Here is a 27,154-nt window from a genome sequence, read left to right on the forward strand (position 1 = left end):
GCCTCACTGGGTCCTCCAGCCACCACCTTTCTGCGAGTCCTCTCTGCCCAGCTGCCTGTCTCCACCCCTCCTACTGGTCTGGATGAATGTGTCTTCTTAATTCCTTGGTTGTTGAACTTCCATACATTTTGGTTTTCTGTCGGTTTTGGTTGATTTTTGTTTTTAAATTGTAGTTGTCCTTCTTTTGGTTGTACGAGGAGGCACAGTGTGTCTACCTATGCCTCTGTCTTGGCCAGAAGTCTGTCGATTTTTTGTTTAATTTTCAATGAATTGTATTATGTTAAAAAACCCTTCACCTAACACTAGATCTCAAAGATTTTTCTCCCATATTTTCCTTCTAAAAGTTTTATAGTTTTATTTTTCCATTTAAATCTGCAATACGTTTTGAATTAGTTTTTATAAGGTATGGTGTTTAAGTTGAGATCCCCTTTTTCTTTGCCATGGTTGTGCAGCTGCTCCAGCCTCACTGGTTGAAGACTGTCTTGATGTAGGTATTCTACCTTTTTTGCCTTTCCCTGTAAATTTTAGAATAGTCTTTTCTGTATCTATGGAAATGTTTTGTTAGCATTTCCGTAGGAATTGCATTAAACCTCTAGATGAATATGAGAATTTCTGAGTCTTTAAAAAAAACATATAAAAACCTACTGATACCCAAGAAGCCTTGACCTGATGCTCCAGATTTATTGGGAAGTATGCGGTGAAAGCCCCATTGAGCTTTCATGAGTGGTCCACCTGCTTTCCAAGCTGAGACTTGCGGGGGATATTTCACCTCCCATAGGGCCATTGCCATGGCTCCCTCTCTTCACAGGGAGCAGATGGAATCCCAGTTGGAAAAGGAGGCCCGGTTCCGGCAGCTGATGGCCCACAGCTCCCATGACTCAGCCATCGACACAGATTCCATGGAGTGGGAAACAGAAGTTGTAGAGTTTGAAAGGGAGACCGTAAGCTTTCTTCATGTCTTTTCTTCTTCTCCTGACATGAAGACTTTGGATGGTGGAGGAAGGGGGTGCCCTCTTGCATTTTCACCCAGTGTCATAATTGCTAGTTTGGAGGTTTGGCTTTCCTCCCAGGATGCAAATGCATCCTTTCCTTGCATTTGTTCAAGCTGGGTTATAGCAGGTTGGTTTCCTATGTCACGGGGCAGGTGCTGACACAGCCCACAGATTGAAGAGGGAAGAGCAGAGTCCCCGAGCGTGATGCTGGTGGGGATGTGTGTTTGTAGTGGCTGAGAGGGGAAGACTATAGCTGCTCATAGGCTGTATCTTGGGGACTAATTGTCCTGTCAATCATGGTGAAGGGAGAGTCCCCACATTAGAGTGAATGGTTTGGGGTTTAAGAGCCAAATGCTTCTCGTCACTGCTTTGTAAAGTGTGCTGCTACTGTTTTGACAGGAGGACATTGATTTGAAGGCACTGGGGTTCGATATGGCAGAAGGTGTGAATGAGCCTTGTTTGCCTGGGGACTGTGGCATATTTGTTACTAAGGTGGACAAAGGAAGCATTGCAGATGGCCGCTTACGGTAAGAGTTGAGGAAGCCCCGATTCTGGAGGGAAGGTTGGGCCCTGCGACCCAATGAAGCCTGGGGAGCCTGGTGGTAGTTAAATGCATGCACCCCAGGGTCTGAGAGACTGAGTCTATCTGAGGCCTGCAGGCTCAGCTGCTAACATTGTTCTTAAAGGATACTGTCTGATGTCGAAACATGAGAAAAACATACCTAGGGACAACTGAGTCCTGTGGAGAAATAGGGATGAAATGGCCACTCTCTCTAGTGGAGAGCGCCCTGTTTTCCCGCCCAAGCAGGCTTTTATTAAGAATACAGATACAGTTTGTGGATTACAGTCTGGCAGGGAAGATCAAAAGGAATAGGTAGTTTTCAGAGGGACTGACAACTCCCGCTGGGATTATGGGCAGAGTTTGTGTTTTATCACTTAAAAAGGCTACAGGACCTAAAAGGCTAGTCTCGTTTCCTGCCCATGCCTTCATATTCTAATTCAATAGCATCCACCAGCAGCAGATCTCACAGGATCTTGCATATTCTATGTCCCAGGCCTGATTACCCTGGGGGTCCGCTGACTCTAGTCTGGACTGCACTGCCCCTGTTATTTCTGCAGGCCTGAGTCGGGCAGAGGAGACAAAGGCAGCCAGGAGACTTGGATTTCTCACATCTAAGAACAAGGACTTAGGCTTTGACAAAGCCGAGGGGGCAGGGGTTGATGTTTATCACCCCTTCATTTCCACAGCCCCGAGTCTCTTCCCTGAGGCCTCCACGTGATCATGCCTGTCTTAGGCGATTCCCCTCATGGGAAATCTTACCTGTCATTGGCTAACTGATCAAGCACTGGGGGCCGGCACAGAACAGGCAGTGTTTATGCCAGGGAAATAAGTTTTGTCTCCTTAGTGGCTCCTGGTCCAGAGGTCTCTCACTCAGCCTAAGTCACGGGGGGGTTATAGCTTCCTGAGACCAGGCAGGGTGGACTCTAACAGTCTGACTCGCAGTTGCCTTTGAACCCGACCTTTCTCCAGTCGCCAGGCACTGCCTTTCGCATCTCTGGATAGAAAGTGCTCAGGCAATATGTATGAGAGCATAGCATATACATTGCATGCTCATTCCATGAAATACCTATGATGATAAAAGAGTGCTTACTATATGCTCAGTACTGGTTTAAGCACTTCACATAATTAATCTTTACAGTCCTATGAGGTAGGTGTTACCCCATTTTACAGCTGAAGGCACTGAGGTGCTGAGGGGTTAGATCACTCAGCTAGTAAGTGGTAGAGCCAGGATTTGAACCCAGGCAGTCTAGCTCCACTATTTGAGTTTAATCATTTGACCATCCTGGAAGGGGAAATCTTTCTGAATGTGTATGTGGGCCACCCGCTTTCTGGCATGTGACTCTCCAGTGGGAGCAGTTGGGCTGCCCCCTGGTCCAAAGACCTGCATGGACACTGACCTGATTGTGCCCTTCTTCAGGGTCAATGACTGGCTGCTGAGAATCAATGACGTGGACCTTATCAACAAGGATAAGAAGCAGGCCATCAAGGCTCTCCTCAATGGGGAGGGGGCCATCAACATGGTCGTGCGGCGGAGGAAGTCCCTAGGTGGGAAGGTGGTCACGCCACTGCACATCAACCTGAGTGGACAGAAAGGTAGTGGCCCACAAAAGTGGGCAGAGTGCTTCAGATGGCAGGGTGGCCCTTTCTTGTGCTGAGGGATATGTGTGTTTTCAGGTGTACTTTATTGCCAGGGTTGAGGTGTTGATGCTGCTTAAGTGCAGCCTATGTGCTTCCCTGACATGTGACCACCTGGGTCCTGGGTCCTGGGTCTTGCTTGTCTCTGAGTGATTCACCAGACCAGATATGACTGAGCCCCTGGTGGTCTGGCTCAGGTCAGGTGCTGGAATGGACAGGTCACAGTCTGCCAACTTTGTAAAAGTATCTCCCAAAGATGAGGTGGGACAACCAGTGGACCATGAGACCTGGGGCAAGGATTAACCAGGGACCACCTGTGGTCCACCCTGTGGTTCACAGACAGTGGCATCAGTCTGGAGAATGGAGTGTATGCTGCTGCTGTGGTGCCTGGAAGCCCGGCTGCCAAGGAGGGGTCCCTTGCCGTGGGAGACAGGATCGTGGCGGTGAGTCTCTAGGAGCCGGGCCGTCTGCTGCATGTGGACAGTTAGATTGCAAATGTGGGAGGTATGAGTGAGACATAATGAACATTGTTTTTATATTTGCCTTACTCTTTAAATGTGAACACTTAAATGTGGCTTTTTTGTTCTGATAGTATGTTTCTATTTACTGTAGAAAAGGAGGAAGTATGGAAGAAGCTTAGGAAGGAAATAAGAATTAGCATTATTGCTACCACCTATAGATAACAGTTACTAACATTTTTACTGTATTTCTCTACAACCAGTATTCTATATATGAATGTCAAGTTAGGTCAATTTTTAAAAAATTGATATCTATATGTGATTTTTTTTAGAAATCCTTTTACTAAATCTTTTATCCATTTATTTTTATGTTTCTTTTTTATTACCAAAGTAAGACTCATTTGCTGTAAAATATTCAAGCAACACAAAAATGTATAAAGTAGTAGCCTCCTCTTTTCCCTTCAGTCCCACTCCTGGAGGTATTCTCTATGCCCACTGGGAAGATGTGCTCCCAGCTCAACCAAAATTGTATACACAGATTGAGACTCATGGTTTCTGTTTGCTTTTAAAAATATAATACTGGAATCATCTTACGTTATTCTGCAATTTACATTCTACATTGTGTTTCCTTATTATTTTTGTCCATGTCATAGTGGTCTGTTGTTTGATTATCTGTAGTTTAAATTATTCTGTGATGGGTGGACACAAGTTGTTTTCAGTTTTCTGCAATTGCAAACAGCCCTGCTGTGGACTTTACCTGTGTGAAGCAGCTGCTTTGGGGATATTTAACGGCATCCGTCGTGACCACATCCCTGCAGTGCTGTGAGATTGCTCAGTCATGGGGCATGCACATTTAATAATTTTAAGTTACTTTTTAAAATTGAAGGCATACACTTTTTCATGACACACACCTGAAATTCCAGTCATTCAATGGGCTCAGTGACAGTAACTCCTCTCTGGTCCTGGCCACACCATCCCACCCTCATGGCAATTATTGTGAAGAACAAACATTTCTTCCAGAAATGTTTAAAACATGTGCATCTCCCACATTTTGGGGGGGAAAAAAAAGCAGGTGGGGTTATAATATTCTTGGCTGCTAACCTTGTTTTTGTTGCTATCAGCATGATCTGTGGTTCTTCCTAGGTGTGTCTGGCTCATTTCAGTAGCTGCACGGTCCTTAGTGACAGCAGCACCAGCTGTTAAGCAACCCCCTGTCCCCAGTGGTCATTCAGGACATCTTTGCCTGCACAGGTGGAGCTGTGTGGCCACTGCTGCATCCCTGCATGGGGCCCACGAAAGTGTGCCACTGGGGCAGTTATTCCTGGGCTGGGGGAATTGCTGGATCTATGAGCATTTAACATTTGATATGGTCCCCTGTGCCTCCAAAAGGCCATGGTGTTTTTAATCCTACCTACAGTGTGTAGGGGAGCTCATTGCTTCACATCTTTGCCAGTGTTTTCCAGATTCCAGGGGTGCCAGACTTTAAAAGTTACACGGCCATTGTGAAAAATTTCAAGATGTGGAAAAGTTACAAAGAAAAAACAATCAAATTAACCTATCACTCTAAAATAATCCTTCTGCATGTATTTTTTAAGATTTTGATGTTGAAATAGTTACATAAATAATTATAATTCAGTTATATTAAATAAAAAGTATTAAAAATAAAGTTGCAAAGATAATATAGGGAGGTCCTATATACCCTTCACCCAGTTTTCTCTAATGATTACATCTTACGTAACTTAACTAATATTATAAAGAAAGTTAAAACCAGACAGTTGACATTGGTGCTGTGGGTGTATTTAGTTCTGTGTCATTTGATCATGTTTAGGTAAACAACAACAAAAAGGATACAGAACTGTCCTACTACCACGATCTCCCTCTGTTATCTCTTTATACTAACACCCACACCCGACTCCCCCGTTCAGACACCCTGGCAACTAATTGGTTCTCCATTTCTGTAACGTCATCATCTCGTGAACAGTATATAATAAGTAGAGCCATACAGTGTGTGACCTTTCAATTCGCTTTTCTGCTCAGCACAGTGCTGTGAGAAGGAAACATGGTTGGGTGTGTGGGTAGTGTGTTCCTTCTCACTGCAGGGTGTAGTGCTCCGGCGTGTGGACGCAGCCTGGGCTAACCCTTCACCTGTTGCACATGTGCTTTTCCAAAGATTGGAACACATCTGAGAGGGATGTGGCCAGAAATTTAACCATGAGTGGTGTGGTGTGTCTTAGTGGACAGTGACGACACTTCATCTCACGTGGCATTTTCTAGTCTACAAAGGCCTTTCACCCCATGATGTTGTTTTTCTATCTCTTCCCGCCCCTGTGGGGCACACACGCAGGAAGGAGTTTGGAATCAAGGTCCAACATCACACAGCAGGAAGCCCCAGAGCTGGGCTCTTCCTCCAGGACCCTTGATGTCCTGGGCCTAGTCAGATAGGCACCTCCCTGTAGAGTAATTTTAAGGCTGTGTGTTTCATTTGCTTCAGAAAGGCCTTCCTGGGGAGGGGCTTTCTTTCCTTTGCCAGCGTCAGACTTGGACACCTTACAGAACTAGGCCCACTGTCCCACATGGGCCGGCAGGGTGCAGAGCCCTGTCCTGGCAGCGGGCCTGACAGGCTCTCTGTCTGGCCCTAGATCAATGGCATTGCACTGGACAACAAGTCTCTGACTGAGTGTGAATCTCTGCTGCGTAGCTGCCAGGACTCCCTGACCCTCTCCCTCCTGAAGGTAAGGGCCCTGCCCATCCCATCCCTGCTCTTGCTGTGTGTGCGCTGAGCAAGCCTCAGCTCCATACGCCTGATCTTCTCTGCGTCCCTGGGATCCTTGAAAAGGGGGTATTGATTTATAAAGTGCAGGGTGTGCATGAACCCTGACTAGGATCTTGTTTAAAAACAAAACCAAAAAAACAACCCCCCTCCCCCTGCCAGCTTTGAAGGACATTTTGGAGAGAGTGCGTGCTTTTGAATCTGGATTGAATAATTAGTGAACTTAGGGAACTTGAATTTTCTGAGTCGACAGTATTGGGGTTACTGAGGAGAATGGCCTTATTTTGGGTAAGTACATGATAAAATTGTTAGGGCTGAAATGTCATATTTGTAACTTAACTTCAAATGTTCTGCAATATTGACAGATACAGATAATTTTTTAAAATATTGTTGATTCTGAATGGTGGGTTTATGCCTGTTTGTTGTACTCTTCTATCAACTTTCCTACAGAATTGAAAAGATTAATAATAGAGGGTAGGGAAAAAAGATTAGTAATAGAGGATCCATCCACTTTACTAAGTGAAATTTTAAAAAATTAATTATTTTAAAATTAATAGACTTTTTTTGGAGCAGTTTTAGATTTACAGAAAAGTTGAGCTAATATAGAGAATTCTCATATCCCCCTCCCTGATTCCCCCCTATTGTTAATGTGTCTTGGTTTAGTGGGGTTCATTTGTCTCAATGTTAATATGTTAGTATTAACTGAAGTCCATAATTTACTTGAGGGCTTGCTCTTTGTGGTGTACGTTTCGTGGGTTTGGACATATATGCAGCAACATGTATCTGCCATTACAGCATCACACAGCATGGTTTCCCGGTAATAAAAATCCTCTGTGCTTTACCTATTCATTCCTCTTCCTCTCGCCCCCATCCCTGGAAACCGTTGATCTTTTTACTGGTTGCATAGTTTTGTCTTTTCTAGATTGTGTTATAGTCGGACTAATACAATATGTAGCCTTTTCAGATCACCTTCTGTCACTTAATAATGTGCATGTAAGTTTCCTACATGTCTTTTCATGGCTTGATAGCTCATTTCTTTTTACTGCTGAATAATCTTCCACTGTGTGAATGTACTACAAGATATGCATTTTTAATAATGAATCTTTTTTTACTTAACAATTTTAAAAAGTGTGCAGGACATTACACAGGTGATACCAGAAAGTGCTCAAAGTCAAGAGCACTTTATGGCTGTCCTGTGGGTTCACAGTGACCGGGGCCATGAGAAAGCCTCCCCTGCCAGGGAGAGGTATGTGTGCATGTCTGTGTGTGTGTGTTCATGTGTGGATGTCTGCCTTTTTTGGGGGTGTGGCCCATTCCTGGCCATTGCTCTACCTGCAGGGGCATTTTCAGGGGCAGTGCCAGGTTCTATAGTCTTTTCTTCTCTTTCTCATTCCTCTGCAATTCCTACTTAGGTGTTCCCTCAGAGCTCCTCATGGAGTGGCCAGAACATCTTTGAAAACATCAAGGACTCTGATAAGATGTTGAGTTTCCGAGCCCATGGCCCAGAGGTCCAGGCTCAGAATAAACGGAACTTGATGCAGCACAATAACTCCACTCAGACAGACATCTTCTACACAGACAGGCTGGAGGACAGGAAGGAGCCCCCAGGAGGTAGCAGCGCCTTCCTGCACAAGCCATTCCCTGGGGGACCCTTCCCAGTCTCCCCTGAGACGTGTCCCAGTGCCTCTGAGCGTAGCCTGAGCTCTTTTCGTTCAGATGCCTCTGGGGAGCGTGGCTATGGGCTGGTGGACATGCGTAGCCGGCGGCCCCTGCTGCCCTTCGAGACTGAGGCTGGTTCCTGTGGGGCAACAGAGGCTCCCCTGGATAAGGCCGAGCCCGAGAGCTCCAACAGTGGTGGGACCTGGCCCAAGGCTGTGCTCAGCTCCACGGCTGGGCCTGAGAAGCTCTCTGTTTACAAGAAGCCAAAGCAAAGAAAGTCTATCTTTGACCCTAACACTTTCAAACGCCCCCAGACACCCCCCAAAATAGACTACCTGCTCCCAGGCCCTGGGCCTGCTCATTCCCCCCAGCCCTCCAAGAGGGTGGGGCCTCTGACGCCCCCAAAACCTCCTAGGAGGAGTGACTCCATTAAGTTCCAGCACAGGCTAGAAACCAGCTCCGAGTCTGAGGCCACCCTGGTGGGCAGCTCCCCATCCACCAGCCCCCCGAGTGCCCTGCCTCCCGACGTGGACCCTGGGGAACCCATGCACTCCTCACCCCCTCGCAAGGCCAGGGTCCGAATTGCTTCCAGCTACTACCCTGAGGCGGATGGGGACTCCTCCTACCTGCCTGCCAAGAAGTCCTGTGACGAGGACCTCACCTCCCAGAAGACAGATGAGCTGGGACACAAGCGTCGCCGGCCAAAGTCTGCTCCCAGCTTCCGGCCAAAGCTTGCACCAGTGGTGATTCCTGCTCAGTTCCTGGAGGTAGAACCAATGCTGGGCTGGGGTTTGGGGTGGGGAAGGGTAGCTGTCTATGAGAATGCTCCAAGTGGCCTGCACCTGTGTTGCCAGGCTTGTGCTTGGCCCTGGCTCCTTTGTCCTGAGCATCTACCCGAGGGAGGGGAAGGGGTAGCTGGTGCCTGCTGGTGGGAAGCAACCCTCCTTAAGAGACTGGAGAGTAGTGTGGGATGTGCACATTACTGAGGATATGATACCAAGAGAGAAACACGTTCTTGGATATAGCATTTAATTTGCTTATTCAACAAGAAGCTTTTGAAGTTGTACAACAAAGCCAGGTGACACAGGCCTACCTTGAAGGGTTTAGGGAGAGAAGATAGCACTCGTGAATCTGTTAGCCTGGCTAACAGTCTGGCTTGTTGTTATGGGTACTAGAGTCATTTCCAGAAGGGAGGGTGCTGTGAGCAGAGAACAAATCCATGCTACTCTCTGCAGACAGAGAGCCTCACACAGCCCCGATGCATATATAGTCCACCTTCTACACACATATGCATAACTTCTCTTAATTGGAAAGAACAGGTTCTTTGTAGGGTTTTTTTTAGTATTTTTGAGGGAAATTCTTCGAGGTGTGTAAGGCAACTTGAATGAGCAGTGACATCTCCTGACTGTTACTTCATGCCCAAATGGGAGGAGCTGGTGTATAAGGAACAGAATTGCAGAGTTGCTTGCAAACACCTATGTGTTCCCCTGTTTCCAGCCACTCCCTCTTGCCTTTGGTTCAGCAGGAGCAGAAGTGTGTCTCAGCCAGTGGAGAACTCTCTCCAGAGCTTCAGGACTGGTCCCCTTACTCGCCAGGGCACTCCAACCGACACAGCAACCCCCCACTCTACCCCAGCAAAGCATCTGTGGGTAAGTCAGCTGTGGGGGCCGGGAGGAGGAGGGTCTTTGTGGGCCCACAGGGCTACCCAAAGGAGGCAGTCATTTCAAGGAGCAGCCAGAGGTCCAAAGAGCTAGCAATTACTGCCCTGTCTGGGGTGATGTTTAGTCTTGTTCCATTGACATTTCTTAGCTTTTCAGAGTGCTTTCTCCCCATAGCAGCCTAGGAAATAGGAAGCATCAAAGAGAGGTCTCCTGTTTTATAGATGGAGAGAGGCCAGAGGCTTGCACAGGTCTGGGGCTGGCTGGGTGCTTTGGGACAAGTGTTCTCACCCAGTACATTTCTAGGCACTGTTCCCCGGAGCATGACTCCAAGCACCACTGTGAGCTCCATCCTGAGGAACCCCATCTACACCGTGCGTAGCCACAGGGTTGGCCCTTGCAGCTCTCCACCCGTCCCCAGGGAGATCGGCCCCCAAGTTTTACATCCAAGGTATGTGAAGTCACCCCACACCTCCTGCACCACAGCCATCTAAGCCTACCTGAACACAAAGCCCCCTTGTGCATAAAGAGGCTCGTGGACAGAGCTGCTTCCTTGCCTAGCTGGGAAGGGGCTGGTTTGAGCAGCTCAAGGACCTCACACAAAGTGGGCTTTAAGGATGCTCTCTTGGTTCACCAACATGGAGCTTGAAAATGTATTTAAGGAAAGATGATAGTGCTGGTAGCCAATGCTTTGTTGCTCATGTGCCAGGCACTGTGCTGAGACCCTTATAAATACCCCATTTAATTGCTACAACCCTAGGCTCTAGGGACTGTTATTGTCTCTGTTTTATATAGGTGAGGAAACTGATCCTTAAAAAGTGAGTGGACTGGCTCAAGCTCACTTTCATTCATTTGTTTATTCATGTATTTGACAGGTGTTTATTTAGCACCTGCTAAGTGACATGGACTGTTCTAGTTCCAAGAGGATGCAGGGGAAAACTAAATGGACAAGTCTCTTCTCATGCGGCGTTTGTGTTTAAGTGTGGGAGACAGATAGGAAAAGGTGAACAGAGGCATACCAGATGGTGCTATAAGTAGCTCTGAAATCCATAAAACAGGGTAACAAGCTAGGCTGACTTGGAAGAGGGTGGGGAGGGCCCCCTGGTCAGGTGGAGGCTGCTGTGACCACAAGGCTGAGAAGAGACCAGCTACACAAGACCTGGGGCAGAGTCCCCAGGAAGGAGGGCTGTTGGCGCTGTGGCCCAGGCACCTGACAACAGTGTGGAGGGCTCTTGGGACAGAGTCGGGGAGCTTGACAAAAGCACGGTAAGTCAGGAGGCGAGCCCAGGTCATAGGGCACAAATCCTGCAGAGGCTGCAGTCATGATACGGAGTTTGGGTTTTATTCTAAGCACAGTGGAGACCCCCAGGGTTTTAGGCAGAAAGGGCTGTAGTCTCATTATGCAATTAGAAAAGGACAGCATCGGGCCTGACTGCAGGCCCACTGGTGTGGGTGTCGTCTGGGCTCTCTGCCCTCAGGTTTCCTCAGTTTGTTCTGGTTGAAGCTCTCCAAGGCCCTCTGCCTAGCTAGCCTCTGTCTGCTCACCCTGGAGGAGAGGCTTCCCCTCTGAGACCCCACCCAGGATTCAGAGCCTCTGTTTTCCCTGTAGAAGCCCTTCCTACAGTGAGCCCAACCCTGGCTGAGGCTGAAGTGGCTGTGCTGATCCCGCTTCATTTGTGGGCCTTTTTCTTCCATGCACAGGGTGCCTCGTGGATGCCTCCTCTGGGCATGGCTGCAGGCAGGGTGCTGTCCTCAGCTGACAGCCATTGGCTTCTGGGCCTCCCTTCTGCCGGCCCAGGGAGGGAGCCTTGCCTAAGCCTGTCACTTGTGTTTCTCCCCAGGAGCTGTGTCTGGTCCTGGCCCCTCACCTGTCTGGTTCTCTCGCAGTGTTCAACACCAGGGACGCCTGAGCCTGGACTTGAGCCACAGAGCCTGCAGCGACTACTCGGAGATGAGAGCCTCCCATGGGTCCAACTCACTGCCCTCCAGCGCCCGCCTTGGTAACTGCACCGCTAGAACCTTCTCACCATAGTAGGTCACTGGCCTTTTTCATCTCCACCTGCATCATCTTGGCTGGCCTCCTGGTGGCCTGCCTTCGTGGCTCTTCCCTTTCCGGAGCTGAGATCAGCTTTGCAATGCACATTTCCTTTGGCCTTCTATTGTGTCTCCATGCTTTCCCTAGCGGCAGTGTGTTGTTCTGGTGACCCCTTGGCCCAGGAGCCCTGCTCCCTGTCACTGAGCTTGGTGGGCATTCCAGGGGATTCTGTATTGCTATTCACTTATGGGAAATGCAGCCCAGAGCAGAGTCTGGCACTTACCCACAACGAGACTGTTGTGGAGATGCTTCAGCCTTGTGAGAGAAGGTGAGCAGCCACCTCTTTCACTTGGTCACTGTCCCTATTCCAAGGCAAAAAATGAGATTGATGTGATTCTGTTGTGGAGCAGGCCATTCCTGCACAGTTTACTCAAATATTGGGCGTTAAGTGTCTGCTTTTCTTGCCTGTTCCACATTCACGTCCCCTTGGGGATAAATGTCAGAGCCCTGCTCTGCATTTTGTCATGACTGAGTGTATTCCCTGACCACTAGGAGGGGTGAGGGGTGGTGTTTACTCACAGACCTAAAGTTTTCTCCTCTTCTGGAACCATAGGATCTTCCAGCAACTTGCAGTTCAAGGCAGAACGCATTAAAATCCCATCAACACCAAGATATCCCCGGTCTGTTGTGGGCTCTGACAGAGGTGAGAACTCAGCACTCCCTCCCCTGCCTGCTGTTTCATGCTGTCCTCACAGTGCAGTGTCTGGGCATTGCTTATAGCCGCGTCGTCATTTCAGCCAGTCTGTAAACACTAGTGGTGTGGGGGATAGAAAGGCCATATGGAGCCAAGCATCTGAATTCAAGGACATGTGATGTGGCTGTGGCATGGGGCCACATGTCTGGATCATGTCTCCCTCTGGATCTTTGCTGCTAGAGAATGAAATACAAGATCAAGGCCCGAGTTACCTCACACCTTTTTTGGCAGGTTCATTGTCGCATTCTGAATGCAGCACACCTCCGCAGTCACCCCTCAACATCGACACCCTGTCCTCTTGTAGCCAGTCCCAGACCTCAGCCTCCACATTGCCTAGAATTGCAGTCAACCCCGTGGCCCTCGGGGAGCGGAGAAAGGACAGGTGAGCATGACCTGGGCATCTGTGCCAGACACAGTGATGGACAAAGCATCCCTGCAGGCGGGCCAGGGCTCAGGCAAGGGGAGGTGCTTATTGGTGGAAGCAGTGTGAGTTGGAGAGTTCCAACTGAGTTGATCCGAGGGCGAGGCCACCCTTGTTTGGGTCACCTAGCATTCACTGATGTGTTGCCCCAGCAGCCTGCCTTATCTTCTCAGCCACATCATGTCCTAGATATCATTATGTGTCAGTCAATCTTGGTATCATTCGTAATGGCTTCATGGCGTCTGTTGTATGGCTGTTATGGTTCAGTTACCTGTTCTTTTTTGAGATAGGTGTGTTGTTTGGAGGAGGAACAGAGGAAAGGGTATTCAGTGAGGAATGAGGACCTGCAGCCAGAAACCAGCTCTGCTGCATCAGCAGGCTGGCCTGGGCAGGCGACCTGCTCACGGCTCTGGGCCTTAATATCATTGTCCTTGGCTGGGGCATGAGGATGGTGTTGGGGTGGTTGCTTGCTAAGGGTTCTTAGAACATTTAAACTGCTTGGCACTCTAATATGTGTTGAGTCTTAAAGTAATGGAGGGTGCAGGCCGGGGACTGGTGATGCGTCTGAGCTGGAGGGTCAAGGAAGGCATTGCACAGCAGGTGAGTTGGGAAGGGGAGAATGTTTTGGAGTGTGGGAGAGGAGAAGTGACAAGTCAAGGAGGATTTTGACCTCAGCATCTAAGAGGACTGGGCGCCGAGCAGCAGGGACGCAGCGTGAGGCTCACAGAGCTTGAGAGATTGCTGTGCCTCTGGGCGGCAAGGGTGGATGGTTCAGGGCCCTGCCCTCCTCCTGCTCTGCTACCCTTTGCTGCGTGGATCCACATGGATCCACCCTACCCATATGTTCTGGAGGGCAGCCCAAGGAGATGACTCTCCTACTGGTTCTACGTTTGGCCGTGATTTTGTCCTGAAAGGAAGAGCTCAGGGCAGCGCAAAGTGCAATTGGCTGTCTTTCTGTCTGTTACGTTCCAGGAGTCTGTGGTTGTCTTCCTTCTCCGAGCAGCCCTCTGTTTCTAACCTTTCGCACCTTCCAGATGTCTTCACCACCACAGATCCCTCCTGAGACTGCCCATGGCTGCCAGGCCCAGGGCCTCCTCCCTGAGGAGTCTGAGGTTGGCCTGACTTGAGGTCACCACTTGAGCCCCCCCTCCCCCCCGTGCCCTTGGCACGTGGTAAACTTTCCCCAGGCCAGCAAGTGCATGGTTGCTGCCTTACTCTCAGGCTTCCTGCTCCCTTTTTAATGGCTTGAGTTTGCATTAGCTTAATTTCCATGATCATTTTACATCACCCGGTATATAGGCAAATATAAAACTGATACTTTATATTGTCTTTTCTTGGGTGAGTATCATCCCAGAAGCCATTTCTTTTCACTTGAGGCCATCTTTACACCCCACTGGGGGTTTGTAAATTGCACATTGTGAAGGAACTGTTCTCATGTTATGAAAATCTTTGTGCTTTCCCCCTGCATATATTAGTCCTTCTAGTTCAGTTGGACTATTCTTTGTGTCTTTGGGGCTGGGTGTTCGTGTCCATTTGGGTTGTTGTGTTTGTGTAGCATGAGGTTTCAGGAATGTGTATCACTGTCATACAAAGGTGGGGTCATCACGTTCCCATCCAGCTGTGTCATCATAGGAGCATCTGGTGCTCACTGGCCCTTTCTGCATAGCTGATTGCATGCCTTGCCTCCAGTCTTGCCCAAACCTTTCCCTTGGCTCCGAGTCCCCCAAACTGTTGTCTCTTTTCCAAGGCCCTACGTGGAGGAGCCACGCCATGTCAAGCTGCAGAAGGGCTCAGAGCCGCTGGGCATCTCCATTGTGAGTGGAGAGAAGGGTGGTGTCTATGTCTCCAAGGTGACTGGGGGCAGCATTGCACACCAGGCTGGCCTTGAGTATGGGGATCAGTTACTTGAGGTAAGTGGGAGCTGCCTGTCTGCACTACTTTCTTCCCTCCCTCCTTTCCTCCTTGCCTCCTTTCCATGGAAGAGCCGTGTTCCCCACGTTCCCAGCCCTGCCATATCACTGACCCCACTCTGGGTATTTCCTAGTTCAATGGCATAAACCTGCGGAGTGCCACGGAGCAGCAGGCCCGGCTCATCATTGGGCAGCAGTGTGACACCATCACCATCCTGGCCCAGTACAACCCCCACATGCACCAGCTCAGCAGCCACTCCCGGTCCAGGTAAGAGCCTGGGCCTCTGAAGGGCTGTCTGGGCTGGGGGTGGTGAGATGAGTGTGGCAGATGCATGGTTCACCACAGGGAGACCCAGGGTACCAGCTGCAACTTTTGTGCATTCTATTGCTGTAAGAGGAGAGTTGACTAGCTCTGGGTTTTGGAGAAAGGACATATTAGAGGGCAGGTTTCTCCTTTTGAAATAGGTATGGAGACAGGTGGCTGGGTTCCCCTGAGCTGCAGGAGGCCCCACAGCTTGGGGTATGGTAACCAGGAGCTGAGGCCCTGGGGTAGGATTCACACACACAGCCCCTGTCCAAAAGCAGACACCACCCTTACTTGCCCTCATGCTGTGGGTTACAGGGTAGATGAGAGAAGGGGGACGTGCCCCTGCCATGCAGCACTGCACAGATCAGCTGAGGGGTGAAATGAGATGCACAGAGGAAAAGGGATGCAAATTTGTGTGTCCCCTAGGCTGACACCTTCGCAGTGTGTCCCCGAGTTGAGAACTGGAGATGAGGAGAGGACAGGCAAATTCTCCAGGGTGGATGACCTGAGTTCAAGCCCCCAGGACATCTGCTCTTCTCAGGGCTCAGGGTGCAGTGTCGTGTAATCTGGTTCCTGTTCACGGCCTAGTCCTGGTCACTGCGGGACAGCAAATGGCTCCAGGCTGCTGAAGGCTGTGTGCTCCTTATTCTTCCTGTCCTGTATCCCCAGCTCCCACCTGGACCCTGCCAGCACCCACTCCACTCTCCAGGGCAGTGGTGCTACCACCCCAGAGCATCCCTCTGTCATTGACCCGCTGATGGAGCAAGATGAAGGCCCTGACACCCCCTCACCCAAGCAGAGCGGCCCCAGCTCCAGGTCAGCAAATGCATGCTGTGAGCCTTTCACCTGTGTGCCTCAGTGAATGGGTGGGCCAGGTGGGTCGTTTTCTTGGCAGGAGCACATCCTCTGAGAGGTGCGGGTACTAGACAGCAGTATTGCCCTGTGCTACTGACACAAGGCTTTTCCCCTTCCTCCCTCTTACCTTTTCGTGCTTTCTTTCTTTTTTTTTTTGTCTTATACTTGCTAGGAGGGGCCATACAGGCCGTGATGGAGCAGTCAGGAGTGTGGCAGGGAATGGTGACAGCTAAGTCAAATGTTCAGGATGAGCAGGGGTTAGGCATACAAAGGGTGGGGGTGGAGAGCAGTCAGAGGAGTAATTGGCTTTTCTGTGAGCAGGAGGAGGCAGGGCACGCGTGGGAGCTGGAGCAGGAAATGGGGAGAGGGCCCTGAGGGCCAGGGCATGTGGTCTTGCACGGAGCTGTATCCCTGTCACATTGGGACTTTGACCAAGCCCTGGCCTCACTCAGAATAGGCCAGCTCTGTGTCCTTTGCACCAAAGTCCGTCGTATTGGAACTGACCTACAGCATATTGTAATCACCAGCTGGCATCTCCCCTGAGTTCCCTTTCATCACATTCCACCCTTGTCCCCTTTCCTTCAGTCAATCTGTTGCCAGTGGTTTAGTCTCCATCACTGCATTGTGAGTTCCTTAATGGCAGTGGGTCCGTCTTTGTGGTTTAGCTCAGTCCCTGGGCCTCAGAAGCTGCTCAGTAAACACTTGCTGAATGAGTTGTGTTCTGGCCAGGGGGACTGGCTCTAACTTTCCTTAGGCAAAATAAGGTTAGGAAAACAAGTACAATCCAGGTAGGAGAGATGCACAGCCTAAGGCACGTGGTTAATAGCTGGGCTAGAAAGCAGGGGGTTTGATTTCCGCTCTGTTCCCAACTGGCTTTGTGACCTGGGGCCCAGGTTTTCATCTCTGCCAAACCTCAGTGTCCTGCCAGTAAGCTAAATCACTAGAACTGGAGCCTATGCAGGGACCCCTTTCAGCTCCCTGTGATTCTGAGGCCTCATGAGATATGGGAGCAAGCAGACACGGTTAGGGCCTTGGCCACTGTTTTGTCTTTTCCATGCCCTCCTTCCACCCTGTGCATGATTAGAGAACTCTGTTTTCTTTCCTGAAAGGATGGTGGGAGATGCCAAGAAGAGCCCAGAGCCACGAGTCGTTTTCATCAGAAAGTCCCAGCTGGAGCTTGGAGTGCATTTATGTGGTGGGAACCTGCATGGGGTGTTTGTGGCTGAGGTGGAGGACGACAGTCCTGCCAAGGGCCCCGATGGCCTTGTGCCGGGGGACCTCATCCTTGAGGTGAGTTCTGAGCTGCTGAGCAGCAGGCCAGGCTCCTCTGTCTGCTTTTCAGGCTTCCTGCGTTCTCAGGTGGCATAGGAGGTGGAAGAGCGTACGCAGCCTCTCACCTGGTGACCCTTGTCAGTGTTGAATGCTGCCAAGATCCTCTGGGCAGATCACAGGGAAGTGGGCAGTGCCCCAGCTCAGGCACTGGTGTCTGGAGGGAAGATGCTCTGCTGTTGTCAGCGGCAGGACTCTGATGTGATGATGAGAGTGTCATCTGCCTCTCACTGGGTCTCCTGTTGGATAGGGAAGCTGGGTTGTAGACATTGAGAAATACAGGTAGCATAAGGAAGTTGAAGTGCAGCGTTTGTTGCTGGGGGACAGAGCGGGGCTTCTCCTGGACTGCAAAAAAGAATAATAGCACTGATCGACTGTGTATTGTGAGGTATGGGTCCCTGTCTCTTGGATCCCCTCCTTGGTGGGGGATGGCATGTTTCTATCCTGCTCTGGAGCGCAGAGCAGACAGTGAGCAGGCGACTCGGCGCTGCCTGTGAAGGGGAGGCAGGCAGATTCTCAGTGAGGGGGATATTGAATCTGTACTTGATCCCACGATCTTCCCCTCACGGGTGCCCAAGCTGCCCCTGGCCTCTGCCCTCTGACCCCAGTTCCCTGTCTCTGGGCAGTTCGGCAGTCTGGATATGCGCAGCAAGACAGTAGAGGAGGTCTATGTGGAGATGCTGAAGCCCAAGGATGGTGTCCGCCTGAAGGTGCAGTACCGCCCAGAGGAGTTTGCCAAGGTCAAGGGTCTGCCTGGCGACAGCTTCTACATCAGGTGCCAGTGGCCATGGGTTCCAGGGATTTGGGGCCAGGGGAGGGGCTTTTGATGAAGACTGTTCCTAGTAAATGTCTTTGCATTCTTGCCTCAAAGTGTGAGGCCCGTGATCATTACTAGGGCCCAACTGCAAGGTCATGGCAAGGTACTTGTGACTTAGAAAAACCCACGAGGGCTTGCGGGGCCCAGGCAAACCCAAACCCTTTAGGGTTTGGTCCTGGGGGATTTTGAGGCCTCAGAGCTCCATTTTCCTGTGGGCTACCCTCCTTTCCCAGTCTTCCCCTGAGCCAGCTCTGGTGATCCTGCTGCAGTATGTCCACAGTGCTCTGATTTCCCCCCACTAGGGGGCAGGCACCTAGTGGTTTCCAAAGGGTGCTCATAGCTTCCTTCATATTCCCTAAGATCTGAGGCCACAAGAGAAATAAAAACACTGGTCAACTGTGTACCATGAGGTATGGGTCCCTGTCCCTAGGATCCCCTTCCTAGTGAGGGATGACATGTTTCCATCCTAGGGAGTTTCCAGTCTGTAGGAACCATCAGCCTTGCCTCAGAGAAGGCAGCAAATAGGAAGGGTGGATGTGGTCTTGGTTCTTGGCAGTAAGTTCTGTACATGATTGGTATGAGGGAACCCTTGTTCCCAGAGAGCCCCTATCTCAGGGAGTAAAGGCAGCTTCTTTGTCCTGTTGTGTAAAGTCTGGGCTCCCTTCTTGGGGAACCACCACCAGGATGAGGGGAGATGGCAGGACCTGATCATGGTCTGGGAGAGCTCAGAGCAGGAGAGCAGACCCAGGAACATGGCTGCCAAGGCACGTGGCCTCCTGACCTTCTTCCCTCCGTCACCTGGTCCAGGGCCCTGTATGACCGGCTGGCAGAGGTGGAGCAGGAGCTGAGCTTTAAGAAAGACGACATCCTCTATGTCGATGACACCTTGCCCCAGGGTACATTTGGGTCCTGGATGGCGTGGCAGCTGGACGAGAGTGCCCAGAAGATCCAGCGGGGGCAGATCCCCAGCAAATACGTGTAAGTGCTTTGTGTACGGTGCTTGGGGTGGCACCTGTGACACTATCCCACAGGATGGGGGACTCATTCTGCTGTTTATTTTGGCTTCTGGTCTGTCTGTCTTGCCACAGTTGCTCATCTAAAAAGCTACTTCTAGCCTAAGTCAATTTTGTACATAAGTCAGTTCTGTACAAGAGCACAGTGGCAATTTAGGAGACATAACTTTTTTTATTTTTAACAGATTTATTGATATGTAATTCACATACCATGTAGTTTACATCGAAGTGTACAAACTTGTGGGATTTTGTATATTCACAGTTGTGTGCAACTCTCACCAGTCAATTTTAGAACATCGTCTTCATCTAAGAAAGAAGTCACGTAGCCTTTAGCTACTCTTTTTGTCCTTCTCTTCCCTGCCTCCTCCTCTAACTGTAGGCAACCACTAATATTTCCATATCTGTACATTTCCCTGTTCTGGACTTTAATGTGAATACACTCATATAGCATGGTGGTCTTTTGTGGCTGGCTTCTTTGACTTGGTATAATCTTTCTAAGGTTTGTTCATGTTCAGTGTGTATCAGTGCTTCATTCCTCTTATGGCAGGAAGCATTACCTGTAATACCACCAAGTGCAGGCTTAGTTGCTTTTGACACCCTTCTGAATATAGAAATTGCCTGCTCTGAGAGCTTGCCCCCAGCACTGGTGTTTGTGTCGCCCCACAGCAGTGGTGCCAGGGGCCCTTGGTGGCATAGGTGAGTGAAGTATCCATGACACCTGCAGAGGAGCACTGGAGGAACCTGGACTCTCAGCTCTCGTTCTCCTCATGGGCAGGCCAGGCAGGAGATGGTCCCTTCCCAGGACTGCCATTCCCTGTGATTGCAGGATGGACCAGGAATTCTCCAGGAGGCTCAGCATGTCTGAAGTCAAAGATGACAACAATGCCTCAAAGACACTGTCAGCAGCTGCACGCAGATCCTTCTTTCGAAGAAAACATAAGCACAAACGCAGCGGGTCTAAAGATGGGAAAGACCTTCTCACCTTGGATACCTTTTCCAGTGACTCCATTCCACTCTTTGAAGGCAAGTGACTGAGCTTGTTTTTCCAATGGGCTCTTGGGATTGGGTGTGCTGTTGACCACAGAATCCTTACAACAGTGACTTAAACAAGGTAGAGGTTTACTTTGCTTTTGCACAGAAATAATCTAGAGTTAGGGGCCTGGGGTGGAATGGTGGTGCTGCTGTCTTCAGTCTGCTGTGTAGGATATGGCTTTCATTGCAGCTCCAGCCATCCTGTCCATGTTCCAGCAGCAGGAAGAAGGAAGGGGCAAAATGTGCCTTAGCTGAGTGTGCCTCTTTAAATAGCTCACCTGGAAGCCCCACCCTGCAATTTCTACTTGCATTTCATTGGCCACTCGCATGTGCGAGAAAGTTGAAAAGGCACATTGCTAGCCTGTAATGCAGGTTCTGTTAGTAAGGAAGGACAGGTAGTAAGTAGGCAAAATGCTCATTGTGCTGCTTCTAGTTTTTGGGGACGCTTATTATAGGTTACTCAGTGGTGACCACCAGTCTCTGCAGATCTTTGCCCTTTTCTGGCCTCACTTTTGTATCTGTTAATGATTTTTATAAGATCTTCCGAGGGCTGGGTGCTGACCCAGGCCTGGAGTTGCATAGGGGGGAGTCAGACATCTCCTGGCAGATTGCCATTGAGGAAAGGGTATATTTGTCCTATAAGGCAGGAGATGCTTGTGACATTTGCTCCTCAGACCCTCGTATATGTCCACTGTCCTAGATTGTGCACCTTCTTTTATTTCTTTCTGGGCGTGGAGGTGGCAATGAGCGTCAGAAGGTAGAACAGGCTATTTCCTTTTTCCCTCCGTGCCGCCCTTATTTTTATTTTTTTAAAAGATTTTATTTATTTTTAGAGAGAGGGGAAAGGAGGGAGAGAGGGAGAGAAACATCGATGTGTGAGAGGAACATTGATCAGCTGCCTCTTGCACACCCCAGTTTGGGATGTTGCCTACAACCCAGGCATGTGCCCCGACTGGGAATCAAACCAGTGACCTTTTGGTTTGCAGGCCATGCTCAATCCACTGAGCCACACCAGCCAGGGCTCCTTCCTTATTTTTAAAATTAAGGCCTTCGGCGTAGTGAGTTGAGTGATTTCTACCTTTTTCATGGCTCACTGTCATCTGAGTCAGGACAAGTGTTGGCATACCACAGTCCATGGACTACATGTGGCCCACTGACTGTTTTTAAACATTTTATTTATTGTTTAAAGAGAAGGGAAGGGAAGGAGAAAGACAGGGAGAGAAACATTGATGTGTGAGAAACATTGATCAGCTGCCTCTAGCATGCACCCAGACTGGGGACCAAACCCGAAACCCAGGAGGCATGTGCCCTGACCAGGAATCAAACCAGTGACCTTTCAGTTTGTGGGATGACATCAACCAACTGAGCCAACAGGTCCCACTGCCTGTTTTTATATGCTGCGTGGTAAGAATTAGTTCTGGCATTGTAAAATGTAAAAATGGTAGCCTTTTGGCAATAATAGTTGCTTGATTTTGCCTTTTGGCCTTTAAAACCTAAAAATATTCACCATCTTGCCCTTGGCAGATAAAGTCTGTTGACCTCCTGATTATGGCAAGGTTTCTCACTTACTTAATTTTTTATTTTTTTCCTTCTTTTATTTGTTTGATCTCCGCTTTCATATTCCCCCTCCCTTCCCCCATAGACACCATCTCTGGTGCATTTTTGTATGTTCAATGGACATATTAATATCTTTGAAAAATAGCCATTTGTCTATTCTTCCTTTTAGTTTGCCAGTTTCTTGAAGTTGTCTTTAGGTGCATACATCTTTTGAATTATTATATATTCCAGCAAATTGAGCCTCTTATAATCATGAAATATACTTTTAGTAATGTTTCTTCCCTTAAAGTCTATTTTGTCTGATGTCACTGTTACACCCATTTTCTTTTGGTTAGTGTTTGCATGGTTCATCTTTTTGTATCCTTTTAGTTTAAACTTTTCTATAGCTTTATATTTAAATGTCTCTTACAAGCAGCATGTGGGTCTGTTTTTAACCCACAGTGACTAACTTCTTTTCATTTTATTCAAGTACAATATAGGTATGAAAAAGTGCCCATATACTTACACTTTGGAAAATTGTTTTAGTTTGGAAAATGCCTGACCATTGTTTCCTTGAAAGTACTTCTGTGCTCTTCTTTCCTCTCTTTCTGTATCTTTCTCTCTTCTTTGACCATGTCCCATATGTGTTTTACACGCCCCCCCCCATGTTTTCCATCTTTTTTTTCCCATGCTTCAGTGTGGATGCTTTCTACTGCCCTCTTTCCCATTTTTCAGTGCATCTTCTGTTGTGTCCAATATATATGTTCTTATTTTAGAAATTGCATATTTAATTTTAGTTTCCAGTTGATACTTTTGTGGTAAAAACACATATCATTGAATCTACCATCTTAACCATTTTTAAGTATCCAGTTCAGTAGTGTTAAATGTATTTGCATTGTTATACAACAGATCTCTAGAACTTTTTCATGCAAAACTGCAACTTCATACACACTAAACACTAAGTCCCCTCCTATCTCCTCACCACTCTTGATAACTATGCCACCTTTTTCTGTTTCTGTAATTTTGACTACTTTGGATACTTCATGTGAATGGAATAATACAGCATTCGTCCTTTTGTGATAGGCGTGTACTTAGCAAAGTTTTCTCTTTTTTTCATTTTTAAATATATTTTATTGATTATGCTATTACAATTGTCCCATTTTTCCCCCTTTAATACCCTCTGCCCAGCACCCTCCTCCCACCCACATTCCCCACCCCCTCAGTTCATGTCTATGGCTTGACCGTACATATAAGTTTTTTGACTTCTCCATTTCCTATACTATTCTTAACTTCCCCCTGCCTATTTTGTATCTTTCATTTATGCTTCTTATTCCCTGTACCTTTCCCCCATTCTCTCCCTCCCTGCCCTGCTAATAACCCTCCATGTGATCTCCATTTCTGTGATTCTGTACCTGTTCTAGTTGTTTGCTTAGTTTTTGTTTTTGTATTTGTTTTTGTTTTTAGTTCCAGTTGTTGGTAGTTGTGAGTTTGTTGTCAGTTTACTGTTCATAGTTTTGATCTTCTTCTTTTTCTTAGATAAGTCCCTTTAACATTTCCTATAATTTCCTATAATAAGGGCTTGTTGATGATGAACTCCTTTAACTTGACCTTATCTGGGAAGTACTTTATCTGCCCTTCCATTCTAAATGGTAGCTTTGCAGGATAGAGTAATCTTGGATGTAGGTCCTTGCCTTTAATGACTTGGAATACTTCTTTCCAGCCCCTTCTTGCCTGTGAGGTTTCTTTTGAGAAATCAGCTGATAGACTTATGGGAACTCTTTTGTAGGTAACTCTCCTTTTCTCTTGCTGCTTTTAAGATTCTCTCCTTATCTTTAATTTTGGCTAATGTAATTATGATGTGCCTTGGTGTGTGCTTCCTTGGGTTCAACTTCTTTGGGACTCTCTGAGCTTCCTGGATTTCCTGGAAGTCTATTTCCTTTGCCAGATTAGGGAGGTTAATCCTCATTATGTTTTCAAATAAGTTTTCAATTTCTTGCTCTTCCTCTTTTCCTCTGGTACCCCTATGATTCTGATGTTGGAATATTTAAAGTTGTCCCAGAAGTTCCTAATTCTCTCCTCATTTTTTTGAATTCTTGTTTCTTCATTCTGTTCTGATTGAATGCTTATTTCTCCCTTCTGCTCCAAACTGCTGATTTGAGTCCCAGTTTCCTTCCCTTCACTGTTGGTTCCTTGTACATTTCTCTTCATTTCACTTTGTATAGCCTTCAGTTTTTTTTCCATTTTGTGACCATACTCAACCATTTCTATGAGCATCCTGATTACCAGTGTTTTGAACTCTGTATCTGATAGATTGGCTTTCTCTTTGTTGCTTAGCTCTATTTTTGGAGCTTTGATATGTTCTTTCATTTGGACCATATATGTTTTTTGTCTCTGTGTGCCTGTTACCTTGTAAGGGGCAGAGCCTTAGGTCTTTGTGAGGGTAGGGAAACCCGTGTTGTTGCGTTGTGATGATGTGTGTGGGGGAGGGGTCCGAGAGGGAACATTTCCACTTGCTTGGCTCTCCACTGGCTTTTAGTCACTTCCTCTGCTACCCACAAGCAAATTGGGCCCTTCTGGTGCTGGTTTCCAGGTGGGTTGGTTTGTGTATGTTCTAGGACCCTGTGGGTCTCTGCAATGAACTCTCCTGTAAGGCTGGGAGTTTCTCCTGCTGCCTCAACCCCCACAGGTTTTTAGTGTCAGAGGTTTTGAGACTTTATTTCCTCACACTAGAACCCTGGGTTACATGGTCTGTCTGGTTCCCCAGTTGTTCTTCTCAGTTATCCTCATGCAAATGTGGGACCACCTGGCCTGCCAGCAGCTGACTTGCTCATTCTGGTCCTCCAGCCTCTGTCTTACTGTGGCTCCTCTCTGCCCCAGCTGCCTGTCTCCACCCCTCCTACCTGTCTGGATGAATGTTTCTACTTTAACTCCTTGGTTGTCAGACTTCCATACAGTCTGATTTTCTGGCAGTCCTGGTTATTTTTTTTTAATTTGTTGTTGTCCTTTTGGTTATGCGAGGAGGCAAAGTATACCTTAAGCCTCTGTCTTCAGCTTAGCAAAATTTTCTTGAGGTTCATCCATTTTATAGCATGTGACAGGATTTCCTTAATTTTGTAAGGCTGCATAACAGTCCATTGGATCTGTCTACCACAAATTTCCTATCCAGTCATCTGTCCATGGACATTTAGATTGCTTCTGCCACTTGGCTGTTGTGAATAATGCTGGATGAACATGGGTGTACAAATAACTCTTTGAGATCCTCCTTTGAATTCTTTTGTCTATTTACCCAGAAGTGGAATTGCTGGATCACATGGTAATCCTGTTTTTAATTTTTTTGATGAACCACTATGTTGTTGTTGTTTTATTTAATTTTTATTTACTTATTTTTAGAGGGGAAGGGAAGGAGAAAGCAAGGGAGAGAAACATCAATGTGTGGTTACCTCTCATGTGGCCCTCACTGGCGACCTGGTCTGCAACCCAGGCATGTGCCCTGACTGGAAATCGAACCAGTGACCCTTTGGTTTGCAGGCTCGCGCTCTGTCCACTTTGCCACACCAGCCAGGACAGTAACCACTCTATTGTTTTCTGTAGTGGCTGCACTGTTTTCCTTTACCACCAGCAGTACACAAGAGTTCCACTTTCTCTACATTCTTGCTAATACTTGTTATTTTTCATTCTTTTGGTAGTGGCCATCCTAATGTGGTATAAGGTGGTATCTCAATGAAGTTTTGATTTGCATTCCTCCTAATTAGTGACATTAATTATCTTTTTCATATACTTGTCGGCCATTTATGTCTTTTTTTTTTTTGAGAATTGTCTACTGAAATCCTTCACCCATTTAAAAAATTTTGTTGTTGTTGAATTCTAGAAGTGTCTTATAAATTCTGGATATCCCTATTAGATATAGAACCCCTATTAGATATATATGATTTGCTGATATTTCCTTCTATTTTATAAATTGTTTTTTCACTCTGTTGATTGTTTAACACAAAAAAATTTAAAATTTGAAGTAGTCTCATTATCTATTTTATTTGATGCTTGTGCTTTTGGTGTCATATCCAAGAAATCATTTCCTATACCAGTCATCAAGCTTTTCCTCTATGCTTTCTTCCATTTAGGTATTTAATCCATTTTGGGTTAATTTTAGTATAAGGGTGTATGATAAGGGCCCAGTTTTATACTTTTGCCTGTAGATATCAGAGTCTTCATTTCCCTATTGGTATAATTTTGGTACCCTTAGCAAAAATTACTTGGCCATATATACAAGGATTTATTCATGGGTTCTTTATGCTCTTCCATTGGTACAAATATATGTTTTTATGTCATTACCTTACTGTCCTTGATTACTGTTGCTTTGTACAGTTGACCCTTGGACATCACAGTTTTGAACTGCATGGGTCCACTTATATGCAGGTTTTTTTCATAAACATACAGTTGGCCCTCCATAAACCCAGGTTTTGTATCCATGGATTCAAGCAACCATGGATTGAAGACAGTATTTTCAGTCCACAGTTGGGAGTGTTTTGTGCCATTTTATATATGGCACTTGAGCATATGTGGATTTTGGTATCTATAGGGGGTCCTAGAACTGGTACCCCACAGATACTGAGGGACAACTGTAAGTAAGTTTTGGGTAAGAGTTGTACATGGATTTTTAACTGTGTGTGCGTTGGGGGGTTAGCACCTCTAATCCCCATGCTGTTCAAAGGTCAACTGCAGTATGTCTTGAAATCAGGACGTATGAGACCTTCAGGTTTGTTCTTTTTAAGATTTTTTTTTTACTACTAAGGGCCCCTTGAGTATCCATATGAATTTTAGGATGTTTTTTACATTTCTGCAAAACAATTGGAATTTTGATAGGGGTTACATTGAATCTATAGGTTAATTTGGGTAGTATGGACAGTTTAACAATACTGAATCTTCCACACCATGAGTATAAAATGTCTTTACATTTATTTGTATTTTCTTTGATTTCTTTTTGCAACATTTTGTGGTTTTCAGTACAAGTCTTTTACTTCCTTGGTTAGGTTTATTCCTATTTTGGTTTTTGATACTATAGTAAATGGGCTTGTTAATTTCTTTTTCAGATTGATCATTGTTACTTATAGAACTGCAGCTGATTTTTTGTATGTTGATTTTGTGTACTGAAACCTTGCTAACATTGTTTATTTGTTGTAACAGTTTTTAAACATACTTTAGGGTTTTCAACTTAAAAGATGATGTTATCTGCAAACATACTTTTATTTCTTGTTTTCTAATTTGGATGCCTTTTATTTCTTTTTCTTCTCTAATTGCTTTGGCTGAGATTTCCAGTACTACATTGGATAGTAGTGGTGGTAGTGAGCATCTTTGCCTTGTTCCTGATCTCAGAAGGAAAGCTTTCAGTCTTTTGCCATTGAGTATAATGTTTG

General features: G+C 47.2%; 1 protein-coding gene across 2 annotated transcripts in view; it reads left to right on the top strand.

Annotated features, from left to right (window-relative positions):
• Positions 1-27,154, top strand: part of DLG5 (discs large MAGUK scaffold protein 5) — a 119,288-nt gene that overhangs the window by 83,210 nt on the left and 8,924 nt on the right. Inside the window, exons 10-27 of one of the 2 annotated variants that reach the window (XM_045842033.1) lie at positions 809-941; positions 1,392-1,519; positions 2,972-3,147; positions 3,529-3,632; positions 6,287-6,379; positions 7,830-8,843; positions 9,599-9,725; positions 10,041-10,185; positions 11,622-11,734; positions 12,383-12,472; positions 12,755-12,905; positions 14,692-14,854; positions 14,989-15,122; positions 15,831-15,977; positions 17,126-17,306; positions 17,972-18,120; positions 18,970-19,140; positions 20,002-20,198. In XM_045842033.1, the coding sequence (XP_045697989.1) occupies positions 809-941; positions 1,392-1,519; positions 2,972-3,147; positions 3,529-3,632; positions 6,287-6,379; positions 7,830-8,843; positions 9,599-9,725; positions 10,041-10,185; positions 11,622-11,734; positions 12,383-12,472; positions 12,755-12,905; positions 14,692-14,854; positions 14,989-15,122; positions 15,831-15,977; positions 17,126-17,306; positions 17,972-18,120; positions 18,970-19,140; positions 20,002-20,198 (3,416 nt within the window). The remainder of the gene's footprint in view (positions 1-808; positions 942-1,391; positions 1,520-2,971; positions 3,148-3,528; positions 3,633-6,286; positions 6,380-7,829; positions 8,844-9,598; positions 9,726-10,040; positions 10,186-11,621; positions 11,735-12,382; positions 12,473-12,754; positions 12,906-14,691; positions 14,855-14,988; positions 15,123-15,830; positions 15,978-17,125; positions 17,307-17,971; positions 18,121-18,969; positions 19,141-20,001; positions 20,199-27,154) is intronic. The other variant, XM_045842034.1, reaches the window with a different exon arrangement.

Source organism: Phyllostomus hastatus, unplaced genomic scaffold, assembly GCF_019186645.2.
Source record: "Phyllostomus hastatus isolate PE091 unplaced genomic scaffold, TTU_PhHast_1.1 phas_contig_38, whole genome shotgun sequence".
Lineage (NCBI taxonomy): Eukaryota > Metazoa > Chordata > Mammalia > Chiroptera > Phyllostomidae > Phyllostomus > Phyllostomus hastatus.